The sequence below is a fragment of the Salvia miltiorrhiza genome, chromosome 1, assembly GCF_028751815.1.
Source record: "Salvia miltiorrhiza cultivar Shanhuang (shh) chromosome 1, IMPLAD_Smil_shh, whole genome shotgun sequence".
NCBI lineage: Eukaryota > Viridiplantae > Streptophyta > Magnoliopsida > Lamiales > Lamiaceae > Salvia > Salvia miltiorrhiza.
In genome coordinates, this window is record NC_080387.1 from 68466115 (window position 1) to 68490680 (window position 24566).

Consider the following 24566-nt stretch of genomic DNA (forward strand, 5'->3'; position numbering starts at 1 on the left):
TGTAGTACCTGGGCAAGAGCACAAAGTATGCAAACTTCAAAGGTCTTTATATGGGTTGAAGCAAGCACCGCTTCAATGGCATTTAAAATTTGACAGTGTAATGTTGTCAAATGGATTCAGAATCAATGAGTGCGATAAATGTGTCTACATTAAGAATTCTAATAACGGATATGTTATTGTTTGTCTTTATGTAGATGACATGCTCATCATGGGAAGTAATTCCCGAGTGATTCAAGAAACCAAAGGCATGCTAAGTAAAAATTTTAGCATGAAAGATATGGGCTTAGTTGATGTTATCCTTGGAATTAAAATTCTAAGAAGACCTGATGGTATTACTATAACACAATCTCACTACGTTGAGAAAGTGTTAAAGAAATTCAACGCTTTTGACAAGCCAATAGCTAAGACACCATGGGAACCTAATGTGCATTTGAGTGTACACAAGGGAGAACCTGTTGACGCGTTAGAATATGCGAAGATTATTGGGAGCCTGATGTATCTAACAAATTGCACTCGTCCCGATATAGCATGCTCGGTCAACAAGTTGAGCAGCTTTACAGCTAACCCTAGTAATGAACATTGGAAAGCTCTTGAAAGGGTTTTGAGATATTTGAAATATACTCAAAACTATGCAATTAATTATACTAGGGAACCCTCTGTACTTGAAGGGTACTGTGATGCAAATTGGATATCTGATGCCAAAGACTCGTTTTCAACGAGCGGTTATGTATTCACTGTGGGGGGTGGTGCTGTGTCTTGGAAATCCAAGAAGCAAACATGTATTGCTAGATCGACCATGGAATCAGAATTCATAGCTTTGGATAAAGCTGGTGAAGAAGCCGAGTGGCTTAAAAATTTCCTCGAGGATATTCCATGTTGGTCGAAACCTGTGTCGTCCGTAATAATTCATTGTGATAGTCAAGCTGCTATCGGACGAGCACAAAACCATTTGTATAACGGTAAGTCGAGACATATTCGTCGACGTCATAATACCGTGAGACATCTGATCACTAGTGGAGTTATCACAATTGATTATACAAGATCAATTGATAACATAGCGGATCCTTTGACAAAAAGTATCCATCGAGATCAGATGTATAAACTGTTAGGGGGAATGGGTTTGAAGTCCACAAATGAAGGATAATCATAGTGGCAACCCAACCATGATGACTGGAGGATCCCAAGAACTTGGTTCAATGGGACAACTAAGCTATGAAAATCCGTGTGTTGAACACTCGAATTGCCTATTCCTTGTAGAACAGTGAGTGTTCGGAAACCTGCACGTGGTGAGGTTAAGTCTTTGACTTTTAATGACTCTAGAACTCCTCGAAGAGGACAAGTATAGCAGGATACTTGAGTTAAGAGTCACCTATGTAAGTGTGAAGTGGGGCCGCTTCGATTGAAACACTTATGAATCCAAAGAGGTGTTCCAAGGCCTGTAATGGACACAAACGTGAGAACGAATAAGGATTGAAGCAATATTGTGTCAATATTGTTGACTAAGTATACACCGAGGAGGACTAGTTCAAGGAACCATATCCACTAGGCCGCCGGTATACTCGATAACATTGACTATGGCAGGTTCAAAGCCACAAACTACCTTTCCAAATGCAATGTTGTTTCTTAAGAGAACTGAGCTAAGTGTCTGCATACATTCGCATACTGATTTCTCACTCATGTGGGGGATTGTTGGAAATATGGTTTTATGCCATATCTGAAAATTATTATTTAATTAAATATTTATTATTTAATTAAAATAATAATTGGATGTTAATCTACATCTCGAGTAGATCAACGTGATATACTTGAAGTCTCAAAACCAATTTCCGGTGAGTGAGATATTGTATGTCAAAGTTTGGATGTTGAAGAGGAAAAATCAGTTTCTACTTCTGCGTTCAACGATTGCGGCCACCTACCGCAGCCGACGGAGTTGACCACCGGCCGTTCACACCGGCCGTTCACACTTGGTTTAACACCTATAAATATGGGTGTGTTGTGAGCTTCATAACTCACAACTTACGAATCATAATTCACAACTCACAACATAAGTCTAGCTTAGTTCTCGATCCTTATTCAGTTCGCCGGAGCTCGCCGGATTGTGGTGCTACATCCGACGAGACGAAGTCGTTTTACCTTTGGGGAAGATACGCCTAAACCGAAGAGCACTACCGGGGCGATAATCTTCTTGCGGGAAGAGATTCATCTCGACTCGACTTATTATACGTATAATTTATTTATACAGTATATTTCAGTTGTATAAAATTATTTGAGTTGTAATTTCTCAAATTATTTTCTTTTGTAATATTTTCAATTATTTTGAGTTGTAATATCTCAAAATATTTGTTTTGTAATATCTCGATCGTGTACCCGGTTCTAACATTTATATACTTATTTCTAATTGTATAACACAAGTATAAGTTACAATTTTGTTTTTTTACAATTTCAATTCTAGGCTCACGATCGAGAATAACATGCAGCTCAAGTCTGACTCATATTTATATTAACGAATTGTATTAAATAATCTTTGTGGATTTACATCTCAGTAACCAGCTCGTTTACAATCAAATTTATTTAAATCCAACATATCATATTAAAGCTGAACTATTTTCCATTTTAAAAAATTTTATTTCGAAGAGATAATCCGAGCTTGTCGAGCAATGCAATGCACGATGAAGTACAGATACAATCCAACTTATTTATCATTGATCATTGAACGTATCTTTTTGTCAAGATTTTCCCAAATCTTCTTGTTTTTGGATGCAAACGTGGCTCAAAGAAACACTACACATTAAAAAGGTGGTGAAGAAAATCTATCTTACTTTATTACACCTTTTTGAGTATTTTAAATAACAAATATATTTGTCACGAAACTCAGTTTGTGCGTACGAATTATTAAGTTATTTAAACACACACACACAACGTTTATCTAAATTTACAAAAAAAAATTAACTTAAAAAAAATGTTACTATTATAAAAGATCCCCTTTTACTTACTTTTCTTGCAATAACGGCCCGCCATTTATTAACAAAGTTTGTCAGATGACTGCCCTAAGACAATTATGTTTTAAGTTAACTGAAAAATGAAAGAAGCTGAAAAATGATACTACTACTATATATTATAATCGGAAAATTTTAATATTAATATGTAGCTTTTATTAAAAAGAAAGAAAAAAACGTATAAACCGTTGAGAGCACAACAAAGCAAACTAAGGGTCGAGCTTCGTTAAAAACCTCTTTAGGGAAAAATCGCTAAAGGGAAAAATCATAAAGAGAGAAAATGAGTATTCGTCTAGGAAGAAAGAAAATTGGCTGGAGAGCAGGAAGAAGAAGCTTCAAAAGCTCCGATCTAACCATCGCCCCTAAGCAACCTCAGCTCTCACCAATCAAACAAAGAGAAACATTTTAATAAAAGACATGTGAAAGTCACAAAATTTAGCAAATATTATCCGGCTATTATCCTTTTGTTATTGAGTGGATATATATATTAGACTGGCTTGATTGTAACCATATGTCTAACTATACGGTGGTTGGTTAGCATGAGAATTACACAAAGTACAATATTATTGCATTCGGTGTGAAATTAATTACTCTAAAAAAATAAACAATCTTTCCTTTTTTATAGGATTCGAACCCAGATGCTGCAATAATTTATCTAGATGATGCATTCAACGTAGATTTTGTCGATCGGATAAATAAATATAATTTTTCGTTCTCATAATAATTTATCTAGATGATGCATTCAACGTATATAATTTTTTTATATATAGAATGGCAATATTTAATTTGGGAAAATGAAAATGCAAATTGTATAATGACCAGCACTAGCTAGTTTTTTCAAAAGTTCACAGCCTCGTAAGGTGGGGAGTTGCAGTATAGAATCATTATATATATCCCCTTAATAGCAAGTCATCAATCACACTATAAATAGCAAGTCAGAGGTTGTAATATTTAGCAATTGAAGTCATCAATTCTCACCATTTGCCTCTCAAGATGAAAACCGGACATTTCTCATCCTCGCTTGTTCTTCTCTTCCTCGTATTGGTATTTTGTTGTTGTCGTTATTATTATTCTGAAATATAAACTCATATCTTTCTTTCATATTCATACATAAATTAAGCAAAATAAATTTTCTCAACACTCTAAAAAAATGTTTTAATATATGATTCTAAATATTTTTAATTGCAGGTTGCTCGTGTAGGCGATGCAAGGAAAGATCCAGGAGAATACTGGAGGAGCACAATGAGTGAGGAGGTGATGCCTAAGATAATACACGACCTCATGGATCAAAATTCGACATCGTCAGATTCTATGAATTTAGATCACTTTGTTAGAGACTTCGAGACCAAGCCTAATGTCATAATATATCACCACGCTCGTCATCAACAATCAGACCCACAACTTTGAAGGACTGAATAACATGTTTGTCGAGCACGAGCAAAAAGGGGATGGGCGGCCAAATGTTTGTAGATTCAATTTCATGTTGTTCAAAACTATATTTTCTCGTTGCGGTGCGGTTACTTTGGTTGTAAAATTTTCATTCAAAAATAATGAATAAAAAAAATGAGAAAATATTATATTTTCTCATATTTTATCATATGTTTATTAGAGATGAAAATATTAGAAAATGTTTTCACACCACTATCCAAATAATACTCTTTATCCAATCTTGAAGAGAAAATGAGTGAAAAGGAGTTGTTCGAGAAAAATATTCCATGCACCATGTCTGGAGAAGATTTTTCTATCAAAACAAACATATGAAAATGAAAAATAGAGAAAATATATATTTTCTCGCATTTTCCATCAAATTAAAGGCAACAAAGCTAGTTGATCACAAGTGATATTATAATCTCAGTATGTAAATAAGCTTGAATACAAGAGGATTGAGACTATGATGTACAATAAACTAAGCTTTTCCATAATGATTTGATTGAAGTATATATGAGAGATATATATCAAATTGATCCACTGAATATAATATATGCACGCTTAAACTAAAACAACTTAAATAAAAATAAAACATCGTATTAAATTTTATTGTTATTTTGAAATCACAATCTTGGCATTAATAATGAAGATATTAATTCGTATTCACGAATAGTAAATACTGTAATATTTTTACTCCTTCGGAAAATAAATCCATCTTTATTCAGGAGGTTAGGCCGAAACCCCAAATCGACCAATGCATACTGGGCCGAAATGTAGCCCATTAATGAAATTCGAGCGGTAAATCACAAAAAATCCCATCTTAAAAAAACAGAAAAGAAAAATCCCCAAACCATCTTCGATCACAGGTTTAGGGTTTTTTTGTAAATCAATCAACAAGTTTTTCAGGGTTTAAGCCCCCAAAATCTGTAAAACCTTCATTCAGTCCTGGTTAGCTCGTCTCAACCCAAATCCTGCCGCGTTCACCAAGCCTTCTTCCTTCACACTTCTCACCGGCGGCAGCAAGGTAAGGAATGGGCAATTTGTGTTCATTTATATATGTGATGGCATGTACCTTACCATTTATTGTCTCTCCTCGCCAAATAGTTTTAGTCGCATTATTCTGAACTAAGATTCAGTCGTTGTTTGTAGAGTTAATAGGCTCAAATGAGGTTTGCCAAGCAAAAGCGGCACCGCAAAGCTGTGCGATTTTTCACGGCTTGCTTCGGATTCCGGGAGCCGTTCAAAATCCTGTGCGACGGGACCTTCGTGCACCATCTTATAGCAAACGGGATTGCCCCCGCTGATACTGCATTGATGAATATCCTTGGCGCCCCCGTCAAACTATTCACTACCAGGTCTCGCCCAGGCCCCAGTTATCGATATGTGGCGTTTTTCTTCTATGGTTGTTGTATTTGGGATGTTCTTACCGAGAATTGCGAGCTTAATTTATTGATTTGGTGCAGATGTGCTGTTGCGGAGTTGAAAAGCCTCGGTAGCTCTTACTCTGATTCGGTCGATGCTGCGCGTAGCCTGATGATTGCAAGGTTAGATTTCGAATTTTTTATGCTAACCTATCATTCAAGAAATGGTTAACAAAGGACAAAAACATGCCAGTTGTTTCTCAGTTTGCTGAAGCAAATATTGTATGGAGAAGTTATGTTCAAGAAGGTTTATCAGGGCCAATCATGTGTTCCGTATTTTGTTTTATGGAGATTCTCAAAGCTAATGTGAAAATTGTGGAGAGGAAAATGAATTTGAATTATCTCTAATCCTGAGTGTGCTTGTGGTATAAGGACTAGTTGTGACAGGAGTGAGATAAACACATCTGGAGTAGTCATAGAACATTAAGAGCCCTGGTTTTGCGATGAAGAATTGAAGATATGTGGGACTGGGAATTGTAGAAAAATGCATAATCTTGATATGATTAGTACATGTCTCACCCCCCCCCCCCCCCAAAATCATCATCATCATCATCATCGCCTCACATTGTCATCACCGATTCATCATTTGAATTTGCTGATGGCATTTGAATCCAGTGTTTGTTCTCTATGCTGTTTGAATTTTGTCTGGTTAATCCTAGATTAAAATGAAATTTATAGAGTGTTACATTCACTATGCTTTAAGTCTCGCGGAATAGCTTGATTGGTTGCATAATTGGAACTCATATTAAAGGCTTTGGGCATTATAAATTAAGGATAGAGAATTTGTGCTTGAGGATGTTAATGTATTGCAGTCATGGTGTGACAGTGTTCCTAAGTAATATGACATGCTTATTATGGCTAGGCGGTTTTAACTAAGCAACTATCCAAAAAAGAATAAAGTATTATTAGTTGTCTCATTCTCCTGTGTCTCTTCTTTTCATATAATTTGCTTTCTTTACTCATCCCACTTAGACCTTTTTGGTTGCTCTAAAGTTTAAACATGAATTGTCAATCACCCTTCACCAAATATGGATTGAACCTTAGAATGAGAGTGCCTCAGGAACTGCTTGAACTTTGTCTCTTAAATGTAATGTATCTGTTTTATAGATGCGATCATGAAAATCGGAAAAGCGCCGTAGCATGCATAACAGAAGTTATTGGAGAAAAAAACACCGAGCATTTCTTTGTCGCCACGCAGGATGCAGAGCTGAGGAAAAAATTCCAACAGGTTCCTATTTCAATTTTTGAAGGACGTGAAAACAATTTTTTTTAATGATATAAAAGTGTCTCAAGAAGTAAAAATCTCTGTTTCTTAAATGCTATATACGAATACGACTTTGTCTTATACATACTTCCAAACTGCTCTTTACTAACTTTTAGCGGGCAGATTCCAGGTGTGCCGCTAGTTTATGCTCTCAGAAATGCTCTCTTTCTTGAGCGCCCATCAGCTTTTCAACAAGAGTTCGCAAAGGCTGCTGAAGAGGAACGGTCGCGTATGACTGACCTGGAGTGGAAGATGCTAAAGTTAAAGAAGAAAAGGGTAGCTAATGATGAAGAAAGGGATTCTTCTGAAACAGAAGATCAGATCTTAGAGACACTGAGTCCCAGGACAAATGTTAAGATGACTAGAATAGATAAAGCTGATAAAGCTCAAGTCAAGCGGAAGAAGAGAGCTAAGGTTGGAAATTTGGACTCTCACTCTTGTGCTCACTTATAGCAGTATATTATATATATATATATATATCTCACATGACAACCTTTTTAAGTATTTTCTAATGAATACCTTGTTTATGCATTATTGTTGTCCTGTCTAGGGCCCAAATCCTCTCTCATGCAAGAAGAAACAGAAACAAGGGAATACAGATACTGCTTCCGAAAAGGTCCATCTAAAATGCATATAGTTCTCTTTGCATGCTGATATCAACTGGGAAATATAATTATAACAATGCTGTGCTGAACCTAAAATGTGAATAACCGGCAGTTGCCTTGAACCACTTGCATGAAGGGTGAACGTTATTCAGGGAGTTTGGAAATGCCAATTCATATTGTTGATTTCACTTGAGTGCAATCAGTTTCTGCAGATAAATAATTCCCCATAAATATATTTGCATGTGTTCTTGCTTGAGATTAGGTTATGAACTTATGATGCTTCCGTCAATCTTATTCACTCCTGATTCTTTGTCACTGATCAGACGAGAAGTCAAGGTCGGTCGCAGGAAGGAGATGGTGAAAACAGCACAAGAAACAGGAAACGCAAAAGATCGAGGAAAAGCAAGACTTCCATTGTCTCGTGATGCATATTGGATTTCGATAGCTAATAGTTTTCAACTTGTACCAAAGTTTGTATTTTCATTGATCCCAAGTTTTGCAGAGATATGTTACGATACAATGCAGATGAAATGAAATTATCTTCTTTTTAATCAATAGATGAGATTGAATTCATTGACACGTTATGATACAATACAAATGAAATCAATTTATCTTCCTTTTAATCAATAGACGAGATTGAATATTAGTAAGAAACAATTATTAGATACATGTTCTCTCTTGGATTACTCTCACCAAACTTTATTGAAGGTCATTGAATACAGATAAATAACCCGAAGAACAAAAATAATACACGACAACGAAAGTGTAGCTTAGTTGATAAGACGCTCCCTTTCCAACTATTAACTAAGCAGCTCAAGGAACGACGACGAAATTATCAGCTGGAAAGAAATGGCACACGGGGGAGAAGCCCGGCTCGACTCCGAGCACCTTGAAGGAGACATGGTTGGGGCTCCACTGCGAAGTGTCCATATGGCAGACTGCAACGGCCTCAACCCGATCACCATTCTCTCCGGTAAGTGAAACGCGGAACACCCTGCTCTGGCTCTCCTGGTAATGGCAGTAGAAAACAACATAAGGGTAAGGCATGGTATGGCATGCCACAACCTTTGAGGCCGGATATTCCTCGATCCCCGTGATCGTATACTTCTGTAAGACGCCACTGGCTCGCGTGATGTGAGTGGTGGCGAGGACCCTGATCTCGTTGCTGGAGCCGAGGATGCTTGTGGCAAAATCAAGCATCGAGTCCCAAGATGTCGGGCAGGTCTTGGTCTCCCCCTTGACGGGCTTCGTCTCACACTGCCGGAGGGTGTCCTCCATGGCAGTGGCTTGAGGTGAGCCCCGGGGGAAGGAGTAGAGGTCGAGCAAGTGGTCGAGCTGGTGGGATGAGAAGGGAATGGAATCGGCTTCCTCCTTTGGGAGTAGACGAGCAGAGACCGAGTTTAGGTCTCTGCTCGGGAAGTGGATGGGAATGGTGTTTCCTACCTTGAGATCCTCTTGGAAGAAGAAGACTACGAGTGTAGGATCCATGTGGTGATGCATGTGGGGTGATGCTGAATGAACTTGCTCAATTCTCATATCCATTTTGTTCAATCCATTCCCATTGATAACTGCCTGCCAAATTTTGTCACAATTTGCATGAAATGGAGCTCATTTCATGTGAATTAATCTACTTTATTTTTCAAGAGTTGAAACATTTACCAGTAGAGTGAGGAGGCTGCAAAGTGGGAGCTTTACATCCATTTGAAACTTCTTTCTTGATCCAAAATCTAAAGCTTCAAGGTGTGTGTGCTAGCTACAAACTAAGCACTGAAATGAACCATTTCATTACAGTTTATATTTTTTCTTCAGGATTACAAGACTATCTTGATGGTGACAGACAACAATTTCATTGGATGATGAGAGCAAGAAACCGATAATTGGTAGTTGGTACCAATTGTTGCTATTTGAAAACTCAATTTCGCCCCATCACTTTGCTTATTAAATAGATAGATAGACAGCTAGATAAGATTCATGATTTTTTTTTGGTGGGGGGGAGGGGGGAGGGGTGTAAACAAAGGTGATGGAGTTTGTAGCATTGGACCTCACTTTTCACGTTGAGGAGATCTCACTATTTAGTTTCTATTATTTCTAATCTTGTGGACGGTGACGTGTTGAATTTAAATAAGTATCAAATTCGAATTTTGTCATCCTATTATGGATTGAGTTATATACAGCTCACTATTGAGTAAACGTTTACAAACTCTTAAAATATAAAACACGAAGCAGTTAAAATGTATGAATTCTATGTAGATTGCGTATTTATGAATTTGTTGTATAAATGAATTGCGAAAAATAAAATTTTCGTTACCTATGAGATTCAAACTCAAGACAATGAATTCATCCAACGAGGTGGTGAATAAATCGTACATCTTGATGATCTAAAGGCTTAACATGGTTCATATTTTATATTTTAAGAGGTGTTTTTATTTTAACCCATCCCCCATTTGTGAGTTTCCTCATTTAATAATATATTATTACTATTATACACGAAAATGTACATTCTTATAAGGGTAAATATTTATATCACTTTAAACCCCAAACTATTTTCGCACTATCAATTACATCCTGAACTATTGAAAATAATTTTTAAACCTTGAACTATCAATTGTACTCTTTATCCATTTTTCATCCTTTGAATTTTTAATGAGTAATGCATATAATCGCGTCGTTTTATATAATATAGGTAAAAAAAAATAATGATTCTAAATACATTGTAGTATCCGGTGAACCACGTCAAATTTTTGAAGCTAAAAAAATGAACGAATGATACAATTGATACAAAATTGATAGTTTAAGGTTTAAAAAAATATTTTCGATAGTTCAGGATATAATTGATAGTGCGAAAATAGTTTAGGGTTTAAAGTGATATTTACCCTTCTTATAAATATCGATAAATCTATATATATAGTTCTTAATTGTTCTTATTTATATGGATAATTTAGTAATTTAATATATGTATGAGTTACATACATTATATAGGATACAAAATTGTGATTAAGATGATCTATGGTGTTCTATATATATTTATATACCATCCAATTCATAATTTTTATATACGTTGCACACGATATTTAGCTATAAGAATAATAAAAGATAGGCAGGTGAGGACTTGAAGTATATCGACCTGATTTGGACAAAACATATAGTTTTCGATTGCTTTCAAAATCATACAATGCAAAATACACGTTAATATCTACCGCCCTTACTATATTATGTGTAATAGCATGGCGTGAATCGTGATCTTTGACAAAGACAATAGATAATATCATAGGATCTATAAATAAATTTATCCATATCCAAATGCAATAATCTATCTTGAGTTATTCGATAATTTCGAATCCTTGTCATAAGAACTAAACATTATATGAAGCTTGTTGTTTAATTTTTACATACTCCCTCCGAGAAAATCGTAATGTGGTTTAAGGCACGAACTTTAATAAATGATTAAGATATTAATACAAATGATTAAATCTTTGTAAATATTAAGTGTTAGTGGAGTTTAAAATATAAGAGATAGTTTTTAAAAAATAAAATAAAATATTTTATTATAAGCGGATCATGACAAACGACGTACAAACATTAATAATACAAGTTGGTGCAATTATATTTTGAAAATTGTCGCTTATCATTATTTTTTCATCACTCTCATTATTGCTGAAAAATAATAACGCAGGGGGTCTATTTGTCTTCGACTAGTACGGGCCCCCAAACTAATTGGATATATTTTCATAATTATTGTTTCAATCTTATTTCTGTGTAACCTATGCGATATTACTTTTTTAAGTACATTATATACATTTTTGCTATGTGTGTAATGAGGAAGATGACAAACATTTTCGAGATATAGAAAGTATATATTCTTTCAGTCCATCAATCCGTGTTTTAATTTGTTATTTTGATCCGTCCATCAAATCGTGTCCTACTCATTTTCAGTAACTATTTTCTTAATAAATAAATCATTTTTTTTTAAATCGTGCCCTCTCCACTCAACAAATAAATATTTTTTTCTTAAAATTCGTGTCTCATTCCCTTAAAACACGAATTAGTGGACAGAGGGAATACTACTTAAGGACTGTAATCGAACTACGGTTCTTCAAAATATTGTTAAATGAATTCAATTCATTAATTGAGTTAAAATCGAGCTTAACTTACCGTACACATTCAAAAATTCATGAATTTGCCCGAGCTTGAACTAACTTTATTGAAAGTCGTTGTTCTCGCAAAATATAATATATTAAACTAATTATTTACAATGAATTACACGATCTACCTAATAAAAATCTCTCCTACTAAGTAGATATGATAGAAACAAAAATCATTTCTAATCATATCATGAATGCTATCAACAAGGGCTTAATGGGTGTTTGGCTAACTTATTTTAAAGAATTTATAACTTATAAAAAATTATAAGAGGTTTCAAGAGTTTATAAGATGTAGTTTTTCAAGAGTTTGGATAATGAGCTTATAAGCTAGAGAGAGATTTTTTTGTCAAAGAAATAAAATATTTGTTAGATATAGAAAATCGAAAAGAGAGAAACTTTAAATAGTATATAACAAAATAATAAATTATTATTGAATAATATTTGTAAAATAATTGTTGCATATAAAATTATAAAAAAGTAAGTAAGGGTAGATGAACTTATTTTTTAGAAAGCTTATTAGCTCTTGGAAATTATTTTTATTCTTGAACTATCATTTAATCTATGTAAAATTACTCTTGAACTATCATTTACTCTATAAAATTTACTCATTCTGTCACAAGAATCTTGACACGTTTGGTTTCGGCACTAGAATTAAGGAATTGTAGATTAGTATTTTAAATATGTAGTTAATAAAGTATAAAAGTGATAAAGTAGGAGATAGAAGGTAATAAAAATGATAAAGTAGGAGATAGAAGGTAATAAAAGTGATAAAGTATGAGAGAGAAGATAATAATTATTACCTTATTTAGAAATGTGTCAAGATTCGTTGGACGGTCCAAAAAGGAATACGTGTCAAGATTCGTGGGACGGATGGAGTAATACATTATAAAAAAAATAGTACTGACCTGTATTTGAATTTCATAAACCCAAAGAAAAATACAAGGGCAACAATTATGGATAGTCGAAATTGAATTTTCTCATAGTTTAGGATCATAAACTACGATTAACCCTTTACATTTTAGTAGTACAATAATTTGTCACATACAACTTATGTTTTAATACTGTTTTTGGTAACACAATTTTGTAATTTGTAATGTTTGATTTTTCACCAAGACAAATAACCAATTATTGTAACTATTTATAGATATAAATTCAAGTACATGCATATGCCTACATGATTTTAAGAAATTATTGGAACAAGTCAAGTATATATAAATTTTAAACTGTGTTCGGCCGTTATTCTATATGCCCACATGTTTTTTTTAAATATTCTTTTATTTATTCTATTTATTATTAATATCTATTTTTTTATTTGATTTTTATTTAGGTGAAAAATGAACTATTGTAACAATTTATATTTATTTAAATGGTTTCAAGTGTTAATCAGATTTAGAATGAATATGATACAAACATTTTAGAAGAGGTTTGGTGTGATATAATTTTTTTAATTTATTTCTTATTTCTCCGTAATCAACGATGCGTTGATTACGAGCGGGCTAAACTCAAGGGACTAAACTTTACTCAAATATATAGTTATTTTATAACTTTCTACTTATAAACTACAATGTACATGAAATTATATGCTTGCTTTAGATACATAGTTAGATTTAGAAAGAAAAAAAATTGCCATTATAACGTAAGGTGATTTTTTGTCGAAATTCAAAGGACTAGACATTAGTTTTTTTTTTGTCAGAAAAAAAGCTTTTTATTAAGACGAGAAATCAGCGAGGCCCTAGTGGTGCCCAAAGAGAATAAAAAACATGTATGCCCTAGGCGAACTCAATGCACAAAACCAACAAAAAACAATCGAAAACCAGGCTAAGAACAAGAGTCAAGAACTCTAAAAAGGGACATGTTGCATCCATGCTTTGAAGTCTAAAGGAGGAGCCTCTGTTTTGTATACTTGCTTCCAACTCCACAGTCGTGACTTAATCTCAGCTACTTGCTTTCCTTTATTCCACTTGACTCCGCTGAAAACTCCTTCGTTCCTTACTTTCCAAATGCTCCATACTGTAGCTATCTAAACACTTGAGAGGAAATTTTGAGATGATTTTTGGCCAAGATTTGTGAATGCGTTGAAGTGTTCTTTCGCCTTCTGCTGCAAAACCGATGAGAGCCCAAGCCAAGAGAGGATCTCATTCCAAATTGTCGTCGTCAGATGGCAGGTGAAGAAGAGGTGGTTTAACTCCTCGCGCTTGTCTTGGTAGAAAAAACATTTTGAATCCGTGGGAGAAATTTGCACCTGCATGCCTTATTTGAAGTTTGTCACATATTGCCACTCTTCCTTTAATTACTCTCCACGCCAAAGTCTTCATCTTATGCATTAGTAATATGATTATTTACTAAAATTTAATATTTTTCTTAAAAATATAATGAATTAGATAATTTATATTCATTCTAATGAAAGTATAAAATTGAAAGTCAAATAAGTATTAAAATAGTTTTATATTTAGCTCATAAATATATTAAGGAGCTTACTTACAAACTAACAACACATATATTTTTGAATAACTATTTTCAAATTATAACAAAATTCTAAAAGCCTCATGAGAAGGTCGACTCATCTACAACATTACAACTTATATTAATAAAACTTTGCATGTAAACAATTTGTAAATATATAGTCAACGGCGACTTTACCAACTTCACATTTAGCAGAAGCGCTATCACTTCTCAGCGATTTTATTTTAAATATAGCGAGCCATCGACACTAATATTCAGAATCAGCAATCACAACCATTGATATCCCAACGCAGATGAATCAACGGCGCAAAAAACGTTTACACGTCGAACACGAAAATTACCGTAGGCGGGTGTCGCAGAGGATAAATCTTATATAGATACATACAGCAGGGATGTACGTATCTTACAGAGTCGACTGAAGCGGAGCTCATAAACAATGGAGGAAAAGCGAAGGGACTCCGCCGGTATTTCGCCTCCGACGGCGTCGGCGATGGAGGCTTCACCGTCGGAGCAGCCGATTTCTCGGCGGAGAGGCGGTTTGAAGAGGAAATCTGCCTCCATCAACAACAGCGGAGGCAGCTCGGCTTCTCAAACGACGTCTTCGAAGAGACAGGCGAGGGAGAAGCCTCAGGCGGTTCCTTTCCCTCCGATCCACATGAACGGGCCCTGCACTAGGGCACGCGTGCAGCCGTACAACAGCAGCAGCTTGTCTGAGGTGGCTTTGCTGAAGAGCGAGGTGGAGGCTAGGGAGGCGGCGGCGGCGAGGGCTGAGGAGGTTAGTAGACTGACCGAGAATTGGGAGGCAATGGAGGCGAAGATTGAGGCTGAGTACGAAACGATTAGATCGAGAGATGCAAGTGCTCACGTAGTGCCTATTCATGCCGGTGAGCGAGTGATTTGAATTACGACATTTCTCGCCGTGCTTGTTTGTTTTGGAAATTGAGACGTGTGTTCGTCGAATTTAGGGTTACATTTCTCACTCTAATTTTATTTGATTTGGGAAATTAGGCTTTGGGAATGTATGAGAGTTGAACTAAAGGTGTAGAGTGGCAGTTAGGTAATTTTGATGAAAATGTAGTCTGCTTTGCATTTTGTGGTGAATTGTTCACATCTGGAGCTTGATTCTCTGGTTCCCGGAAGTTAGGGTTTTTAAAGCTAATTGGAAATTATTTATCCACCGACATTTTTTTCATATAAGAATTCGGAGATTGAATTTGCCGCCTCCACTAGTTTTCATTACATGACATTGATAATAAAAGCTTGATCCTTTTTTCCCCATTTATGGATTTTGATGAGGAAAGTAAATGAAAGTATTGGGTTAGCAATTCTATTTATTCGCTGAGGATGTAATTAAGTAAGAGTATTACCTGATAGAGCTCAGCATAGTGGCTAAAGATTCAGGAAACCTTTAGTTCAGGTGTAAAGACAGCCTCTTTTTCTTGAAGACCTTTCTCTTTTATCCTCTGGTTCATGTCAATATTTTCCTGGGAGGATAAGTAATCTGGGATTCCAACATTCTTAGTTCCTGTTTCATCGTTTCTATTTGCAATTTCCAAATATCATTTTTGGTGTTGGTTTTCGGTAGAATATTTTGATAAAATATATATTATGGCTTACATATTCATTTTCTCTTCAAATTTACTCTCGTTTCAGGTTGGTTTTCATGGACAAAAACCCATCCATTGGAAGAGAGAATGCTGCCTTCATTCTTCAATGGGAAATCAGAAAGTAGGACTCCAGAAATATATATGGAGATACGTAATTGGATAATGAAAAAGTTTCACCTGGATCCTAATACAAAAGTTGAGTTGAAGCATCTGTCCGAACTTACTGTTGGAGAACCAGATGCTCGACAAGAGGTGATGGAGTTCCTGGACTACTGGGGATTGATTAATTATCATCCTTTCCCAAACCAGGAGCCTGCTGCTATGAATGTCGATGTGGATGCTAACAAGGATGAATCTGGGAATATTGAATCATTGGTTGAAAAACTCTTTAAGTTTGAAGCAGTGCAATCATGGAGTCCAGTTATTGCCAGGATGAACATGAATACACCATCCGTTTCGTCTGGCTTGCTTCCAGAAGCTGTTGTTGCTGATGAACTAGTCAAGTCTGAAGGTCCTTCTGTCGAGTACCATTGTAATTCTTGTTCAGCGGATTGTTCACGGAAGCGATATCACTGCCAGAAGCAGGTTTCTTGTCTTTGATATTGAAATTTATTTACGTTGAATGTTTGTTCTGGTGGTATATGCATTTATGAGGATCTGTGGTTTGCGCTTGGGTTTATTTTTCAGCACCTCGCATCATTTCTGTGTAATAGGTCACTTCGCTACAACTACAAGCATGGATTAGAAGTCAGAAGTTCCAGTTTCTTTAGAAGTATGAGGTTTTACTTAGGCTACCACAATTAAATTCTTTATGATCAAAAGATGGATAAGATCTTAGGATATCTGGTTGTTATTATTAATATTGAATTTGTAATATTTTAAATAGGTATTGTAGCAGTTCCTTCAATCTAATTAAATTAATATTCACTGGAAGGGAAACACTGGATCTATATAATTGTTCAGCAGTATAGTAGCTGTTTTGTTATAGAAACAAATTTATTGCTTCTGTGACTATGAGAGATAAAGTAGTAGTTACTTCATTCTGCTAGCTTGTGCAAGACATGTATTTCCATCTTTAGAACCAAATTACAGATAAAGTTTTATGCCCTTGAGTGCCCTTATTTTTATGATATTGTTGACTTATTATTACCGAACCCTACTTGTAAACAGGCAGATTTTGATCTCTGTGCTGAGTGTTACAACAACGGGAAGTTCGGGTCGGATATGTCCCCATTAGATTTCATTCTTATGGAACCACCAGAAGCTGGTGGTGCTAGTGGAGGGAAATGGACAGATCAAGAAACTCTTCTGCTCCTTGAAGCTATAGAATTATTTAGAGATAACTGGAGCGAGATTGCTGAGCATGTTGCAACAAAGACCAAAGCTCAGTGTATATTGCACTTTGTTCAAATGCCAATTGAAGATACTTTTTTCAATCATGGTGATGAAAACAATGATGTTCCTAAGGAAAATGGGGCATCGGATTCCATCAGCAATAAAAACTCTACTCCTGAAGCTGACAAAGATAGTGATGCTGCTCCTAAAGATGCCGTTGAGAAAACAGAAAGCCAGGGTGGTAGTACTGACAATCAGGACTCATCCTGTCCAATGGAGATCTCAAAGGTTAATGAGGTCAAGGCATCAGATGCGAGTCTTGAAGCTGGAGAGAGTTTTGCATTGAAGGCTCTCAAGGAAGCATTTGAAGCCGTGTGTTCTTTTCCTTCACCTGGAGAAAGATTATGCTTAGCTGAAGCTGGTAACCCTGTGATGACATTGGTAAGTGGTTTTTAGTCTGTCACTTCTAAATGATTAACTTATCACACTTGCCTTTTCTTTTGTTTCCCTCTTCTCTGTATTTGCTGGAAATCTTTTTCTGAAGACTAAACTTAATATTAAAACTGAGTGCAATTAGTTTGAACTGCGTCTTAACTTTGTTGACATTCAACCCGATTATTCTCTATTACAGGCTGCATTTCTAGTACGACTGGTGGACCCTAATATTGCCAATGCATCCGTTTGTAGCCTATTGAAATCTGTCTCTAGTGGTTATTCCTGTGAGCAGCTTGCAGCCAGGCACTGCTTCTCTCTGGAAGATCCTCCGGGTGACGAGAAGAGTTCGGCTGATGCCGAAGGGTATGTGTTTGTCAATGTTTTCTTTGTCATTTTTAAAAACCAATTATACTCCTGATTGTATTCCTGATCTGAATTGTAAATTTGCAGAGATGCAACTAAAACACCCGAGAATGAACCTAAGAAGGACAAGGATGAAAATGCTGAAAAACTAGAGAAAATTCCTGATTCAGTTGTTTTACTTGATGATGGAAATGATGGCAACAAGGATTCTGCTCCTGAAGAAAATAATAGAGGAGATGATTCTGCTTCCAAGGACCAGAAAGATGCAGCTTCTCCCAAACCTGATGGTACAGACAGATCTGTTACTGTTAAGGAACCTGATGTAGTGGCTACCAAGGAAGAAGCCAAATCAAACTCGCAGAATACCCCTGGTAGCTCTGATTTGCCCAAGGAAACAGTGCCAAAAGATGCTGAAGAATCAGCTGTCTCTACATCTCAAACTGAGGTTCAATCAAATTCTGCCAAGGTAGCAGGAGGTGTAGCTGTAGCTGTGGAGGGCTCTCATTCTAAAGAGCCTATTAAAGAAGAGGATATGGCATCCATCTCTGAAAGCAAAGGGGCTGATGCATTGGTGATCTCAAATTCAACTGAAAAAGACGACCGTGCAGGTATTGATTTCACATTTTGCTTTTTTAACTTGTTTTCTTCATTAAGGTGGTTTACGTGTGTCTAATGGACATAAGATTCTTCCACTGAGTTCAATGAATCAGTTAAAGGCTGTTCATATTAGTGAGATAAAAAATGTTACATTGCCTGGAATGCTAACTGGATTTTCTGCAATGTAATTTGTTTTTGGGTTTTGTGTAGCTTACATAGTAAAATGAGCTGCTAATCTGAATTACTCATCTTGGGTTATATGCTTATTATTACCTGTAAAACCAACAAGATGGATTTTCAGATGAAATTGCATAACATCGTCTGTTTGATGATACAGTAGGTGATAGAGAAGCTAAAGGATGTGGTAATGAAAAGAAAGAGTCTGAAGCGCCAAAAAAATATCTTGATTCTGATGAGAAGCTAAAACGAGCTGCAGTGACCGCCCTCTCAGCTGGAGCAGTGAAAGCAAAGCTTCTGGCGGATCAAGAAGAAGATCAAATACTTCAGCTGTCCACATTTCTAATAGAAAAGCAGGTATTTTTGCCGTTGACCAGTTATATTCGACGTTACCCCTCTCGCTAGGTAGACCTGAAAAGTAAATTGATTTTGATTAATGTGTTTGCACTTCTGCAGTGGCTTGAAGCTTTCTTTTTCTTGTCATTGAGGTCGTACTAGGGTTTCACAAAGCCTATTCTATTTGTTTATATGCACCCTGTATAGCTTAGGCTGCTTTGGTTGCAGTTGTACAAGCTGGAGACCAAGTTGGCTTTCTTTGCTGATATGGAAAACGTCGGGATGAGGGTTAGGGAACTGTTGGAGCGGTCGAAACAGAGGCTCTTCCATGAGAGAGCACAGATAATTGCAACACGATTTGGGATGCCTCCGGGATCAGCTCGTCCAGCTTCACAGAATCTACCTCCCAACAGGGCAGCAGGTGCTTTCCCCAATGCGGCGTCTAGACCCTTAATGGGCATGAACTCCCTTCGGCCTCCTATTTCGAGACCCATGATGCCGCCAAATCCTACTTCAAGCACTATGTTGACTGGAAACGCCACAGGAAGTTCGATGCAGCCCAACGCAGATAAGCTTTCTTCAGTTGGCATGAAGTAGCCTCCAAAGTGTACTGCCAATCATCTTCTGCTCCAAATGTCTGCACACCTTCACTTCTACCGAGTGAGTAAATTTCTCTATTTATGACGTAACTTTACATATGCATGTTTATTGATTGAAATTCCCAAAATTGTTTTATCAGGTTGATTCGTAAATGATATTGTGGTGAAAGAGGCCTTGATGCACTTGCACCGATCCAAATTCGAGAATGTTATGTCGAATCGGAATTAGAATCAGCTGAAAATGATCCAACGAGGGAGGTGGACAACGTAAAAGAATCCTATCTATGACTGAGAAGGAAAAGCTTCAGAAATGCGTTTAGTGCGTGTGATCTGGTTTTGTAGATTATGTAACTGCGGCTCCTCCACTCGAAACAACGATCTGCGTAGGCTAGTTTGTCTCTCAACCAGAATTCATGCCTCATGGGTTTGTTCAATGTTGTGTTGTATTGTATAATTTATAATTTTCTAACATGCTCGAACATGTAGAAATGAAATTATTTAGTGCAGCCAATGCTATGTTATGTCTCCCTTTCAACTGGACCAAATTATTGACAAACGTAGCTCCACACAAATTCACAAATTCAATGACGACCTGTGTCTAAGAATAAATACTAGGTAAATCCAATTGCAATGAGAATAACACTTAAATAGCTAGTATACACAGGTGGCTTTCGCCTCTGCTGCTTCCCTGGGATAATGTTTTCAACATTCACATCCAGTTGACCTTTGCTCGCCGCTGCTTCCGACATCAATTGTATCAGGCAAGTATCTACACCAAAGAAAAATCAGAGACAAATTTGAGGCACGAATCAAGCTAGCGTATCGATCTACTTAAGAGATGGTGAACATGCCGCTTATTTATGAACTAATGACCCTAGGAAGAGAACTGTTCCAAGGGGAGAGTGTTTCTAGTATTTTGGACTCTAGAAGATACTCTTTTCTTCAAAATAGGTTTTCCACATGAATTTCACGATCAAGACCAATATACAAGAACCTTTCCAACAAACATATTGATAATAATCATATATACTTGGGTAATTTTAGTGTATATCTACAAAACATGAGATGGTTGGCTTACATTTCGTCTTCTTCTCCGTTCTTCAGGGCATTACTTGCAATGACCTGGAAAGCCTCTTCAACATTAGTGCCTTCTTTGGCAGAAGTCTCAAAGTAGGGAATATTCCCTTTCGAGGCACACCAAGCCCTAGCCTTCTTTTCGGATACCTGTTGCAGTCCAAACAAATATGTAAGTAAGCATCAGCACATTATAGCAGATAGATTGACTGCGACTTCCAAACAAGACCGAGTGTTCAAAACTACACCTATGGATGCACAAAGCCGGACATATGCAAAAATCCAAAAATTGAGATAAGAATTTAGCAATTACCCAAACAAAAAATCCAAAAATATGATCCACCATTATTTTGATTCTTTGAAATATGGTATATACAAGATATATATTCAAAGCATTATTGTAAATACCCAAGTAAGTTCACATGCTAATAAGATTCAATATTCAAATGAAGAGATACAAACCAAGAAATGACGATAATATTATAGTTTCATATACAAAATGTTCTAAGCCAATATATCTGGCTCAATGAGAATTTATATTTATTAAAAAGTAACAATAATAACTCAGATGCATAATATGTCCAGATGTCAGTCACCATTTTCAAATTTGGGCGAATCAGATATTTTTACACAGTATCATATTTATATTTTTTTGGCATAGAACATCATAAACCGTCAGCCCGAAACACACAAACACACACACGCTCACGCACACATACTGAGACATAGAGAGGATACGTACCACTCTACTATTTCCACCATCTACATCAGTCTTGTTGCCGATCACAACAAAAGGAAAATTTTCTGGATCTGTTGGGCTTGCCTGCAGTGAAATTTCTGCTTTAGTTTCTTTTTGTTTTGTGGTTCAATTTCTTCAAAGGGCAAAGAAGGTGAATGACATAAGGATCATAAATCATGCTTAACAGCAAGCGCCAAACATTTGTAAAAGCATGCAAAAGCCCATATTTAGAACTGAATGGAGTAGCAGATGTTTGGCCCTTACAAAGTAGGCAAAATATATCCCTATTACCTGAATTAAGAATTCTTCCCTCCAATTGTTAAGATTGTCGAATGATTTCATCACATTGACGTCATAAACAAGCACACAACAATCAGCACCACGGTAAAAAGCAACACCGAGGCTTTGAAATCTTTCTTGGCCAGCTGTATCCCATATCTAATTGGAGAAAATGTCAATCCAAGGCATAAAAGGACTACAAATATCCACATTCGTGAAAAAGGGCAAGACAAATTCCAAAGAATAAATAAAGCGACAAGTCAAATTTTAAGGGTAGCCAAAAGACGTTGCTTCAGACTAACCTGTAAGGTAAACAGCCTATCCTCAAACTGAACTTCCTTTGTCAGGAAATCCGCCCCAATTGTCGCCTTGTATTGGTTGCTGAACTTCTTATTTACATATCTTTAGAAGGACGTTCAAGGATAACATCAAACTTATAATTATAATCAATTTTAGCAAAATATCCAACAATAGATGATTTCACGACCAAATATAATGATATATTAACCAGATGCCCAGGATACTGATTCATCAATGAGGTCTTCCCCACCCTGCAAATCAAACCAAAAAATACAATTATCAAACACTCATTTATCAACATGTAGACTCAATATTGACACAGTCATGTGGAACTGTACATAGTGAGAATGCCTGGCATAATTTTGTTAGATAAATTGATCTCAAAACTACCAAATTATATATACAGCTTTTCATACCAGATTAAATAAATTAACTAATCAATCAAGGAATTCCAGTTTTCATCAAATTACATCACTGCTTCTCACTTTCATTAAATGCAATATCACAACAGCGCCAGACATCAGATCAGTCTATACAAAAGCTAATACAGCAAAATATAAACAAATTAACATTCTAATCCTTCTTCACTAAAGATCGACAGCAATTTTTTCCAATATGTTGATAAAATCTACATTACGCCCCCATCCTCAAATTCTCGCACACAAAGTCTAATCAGATAGAAACGCATACACCAAATTTAAGGGTGGGATGAAAACTCACCCACTGTCGCCGAGAATGATAACCTTGAGGAGAGTTCTTCTGCGCGATGGCATCGTTTGGAATTCCGATTAATCAGTTGACTTGATCGAATATTCTCAGACTCTGTAACAGCTTCTCCCTCTCTCCGCGCTGTGTAGCTATCGAACTTCAATTTAGGTTTTGTCGGATTGAAATTCAAATTGATTGGCTTCTCTCTGTTTTCTTTCTCAAGAAAACATTACAGTTTGGCAAAAGGATGTTTCTAGTTGCCGAGTCGCGAAATTTTCTAGTTCCGAGTAGGGATGTCAATCGGGCCAGCCCACCAGACTTCGGGTTAATCGGGTGCGGGCTAATCGGTTGAAGATTTTGTCGGTTATAAATCTTCAACCCTAACTCTAAGTGTTCGGGTTTCGGGCTAGCCCATCGAATTAGTCGGTTTAAATGCGTAAAAATAAAATAATCATTTGTATATTGTTATTTTTAATGATCTAATGTATAATGTATAATGTATAATGTATAATGTATAAAATATACATAGAAATCAAAGATATAAATATAACAAGCATGAAATACAAAAATATGAGATATTGAAAAAAACATCAAGATTACATAAAATATAAAATAAATTGGTGACAATAAAATGTTCAACTTTGCTAACAAAAAAATAATAAAATATCCAACAATAGTTTGAATTCATAGAATCAAAGCATCTCAAAAATACGGAAAAGTAAAATGATGAGATTTTATAATATTTTGTCATTTTTTTATTTTTATATCTAAATATTCAATATTAAGTATTCGGGTTAGTCGGCCGACCCTATCGGGTGCCGGGCTAATCGGATTGTAACTTTTATCGAGTTGAAAATATTCAACCCTAACCCTCTCGGATGGCGGGTTAATCGGGTCAGCCCACGAGTTTCGGACTAGATTGACATCCCTAGTTAGGAGAATCCCTCCTTTAAAGGAAATCAAATAAAATGTCTATGATTATATCAAAAAATAAAAACAAAACAATCTATATCTATAAACTAGTAATATACAAAAAGAGTTTTTTTCCTCCATTTTTCTCTCTTTTCTTCCACCAATTTTTTCCCACTATTTTCCCCTTCTTGCTCTCTCTTCTTTTTTATCATTAAGTTTAATTTATTAAAAAAATATTCAATATACTACATTTTAAATTTGAATTCGTGACAAGATCTTTAATATAGTATAAAATATTATCAAAAATAAATTTAAAACAAATAAATTATGAAAATTTAAAATATTTTATTTTTCACTCTTCATTAACAACTTGCAACTTTATATTTATATTTGTATATGAAAATATTTATTTATTTATTTATTTATTATGGCACATAATAATAATAATAATAATAATAATAATAATAATAATAATAATAATAATAATAATAATAATAATGTGTAACATCAATTTTCATTATCAAATAATTTAAATATATGTTTTTAAATTCAAGGTTTTATTAAGTAATTGGTGTAGATTCTTTTAATTTTATTATTAAAACATATTTGCATTTGTTTATATTTTAATTTTATTTTATTTTATTTTATTTTATATTTATTTATTTATTTAATTTAATTTCGATGTTCGTCGTGCATCGCACGCACGAAGGTATTAATAACTATGATAAAAAGTACTACTAGTACTCATTATTTATTTTCTAAATTCATACTTATTGATTGCAACAA

General features: G+C 35.5%; 4 protein-coding genes and 1 long non-coding RNA gene across 9 annotated transcripts; 3 read left to right on the forward strand and 2 right to left on the reverse strand.

The window, feature by feature from the left end:
- Positions 1 to 3820: 3820 nt before the first annotated feature.
- Positions 3821 to 4593, forward strand: LOC131005456 (uncharacterized). The gene is made up of 2 exons (XR_009095256.1): positions 3821 to 4040; positions 4185 to 4593. It is a non-coding gene; the product is annotated as an uncharacterized LOC131005456 (long non-coding RNA).
- A 660-nt stretch (positions 4594 to 5253) lies between these two features.
- On the forward strand, positions 5254 to 8269 carry LOC131005412 (uncharacterized). 2 transcript variants are annotated; one of them, XM_057932398.1, is made up of 7 exons: positions 5254 to 5448; positions 5576 to 5779; positions 5888 to 5968; positions 6953 to 7073; positions 7233 to 7523; positions 7660 to 7725; positions 8038 to 8269. In XM_057932398.1, the coding sequence occupies exons 2-7, from the start codon at positions 5589 to 5591 to the stop codon at positions 8137 to 8139; spliced, it is 852 nt and encodes a 283-aa protein (XP_057788381.1). In that variant the 5' UTR covers positions 5254 to 5448; positions 5576 to 5588; the 3' UTR covers positions 8140 to 8269. The 2 variants fall into 2 exon arrangements, with proteins under 2 accessions (XP_057788381.1, XP_057788382.1); XM_057932399.1 differs by having other exon boundaries at positions 5574 to 5779; positions 7660 to 8269.
- A 43-nt stretch (positions 8270 to 8312) lies between these two features.
- On the reverse strand, positions 8313 to 9774 carry LOC131005418 (BURP domain-containing protein BNM2C-like). The gene is made up of 2 exons (XM_057932407.1): positions 9374 to 9774; positions 8313 to 9286 (listed from the first exon to the last, which is right to left on the reverse strand). The coding sequence occupies exons 1-2, from the start codon at positions 9413 to 9415 to the stop codon at positions 8528 to 8530; spliced, it is 801 nt and encodes a 266-aa protein (XP_057788390.1). The 5' UTR covers positions 9416 to 9774; the 3' UTR covers positions 8313 to 8527.
- A 4703-nt stretch (positions 9775 to 14477) lies between these two features.
- Positions 14478 to 20303, forward strand: LOC131005343 (SWI/SNF complex subunit SWI3D). 4 transcript variants are annotated; one of them, XR_009095249.1, is made up of 8 exons: positions 14478 to 15203; positions 15973 to 16511; positions 17097 to 17702; positions 17893 to 18059; positions 18147 to 18667; positions 18994 to 19190; positions 19290 to 19829; positions 19909 to 20303. XR_009095249.1 is itself a non-coding variant. In XM_057932263.1 (7 exons), the coding sequence occupies exons 1-7, from the start codon at positions 14756 to 14758 to the stop codon at positions 19764 to 19766; spliced, it is 2847 nt and encodes a 948-aa protein (XP_057788246.1). In that variant the 5' UTR covers positions 14515 to 14755; the 3' UTR covers positions 19767 to 20303. The 4 variants fall into 4 exon arrangements, 1 of the variants encoding a protein (XP_057788246.1); XR_009095248.1 differs by having other exon boundaries at positions 14516 to 15203; positions 18997 to 19190; positions 19398 to 19829; XR_009095247.1 differs by having other exon boundaries at positions 14520 to 15203; positions 19398 to 19829.
- Positions 20250 to 23185, reverse strand: LOC131005430 (ras-related protein Rab7-like). The gene is made up of 7 exons (XM_057932425.1): positions 22881 to 23185; positions 22385 to 22411; positions 22163 to 22262; positions 21873 to 22019; positions 21585 to 21665; positions 20847 to 20992; positions 20250 to 20537 (listed from the first exon to the last, which is right to left on the reverse strand). The coding sequence occupies exons 1-7, from the start codon at positions 22931 to 22933 to the stop codon at positions 20471 to 20473; spliced, it is 621 nt and encodes a 206-aa protein (XP_057788408.1). The 5' UTR covers positions 22934 to 23185; the 3' UTR covers positions 20250 to 20470.
- Between the last annotated feature and the right edge of the window lie 1381 nt (positions 23186 to 24566).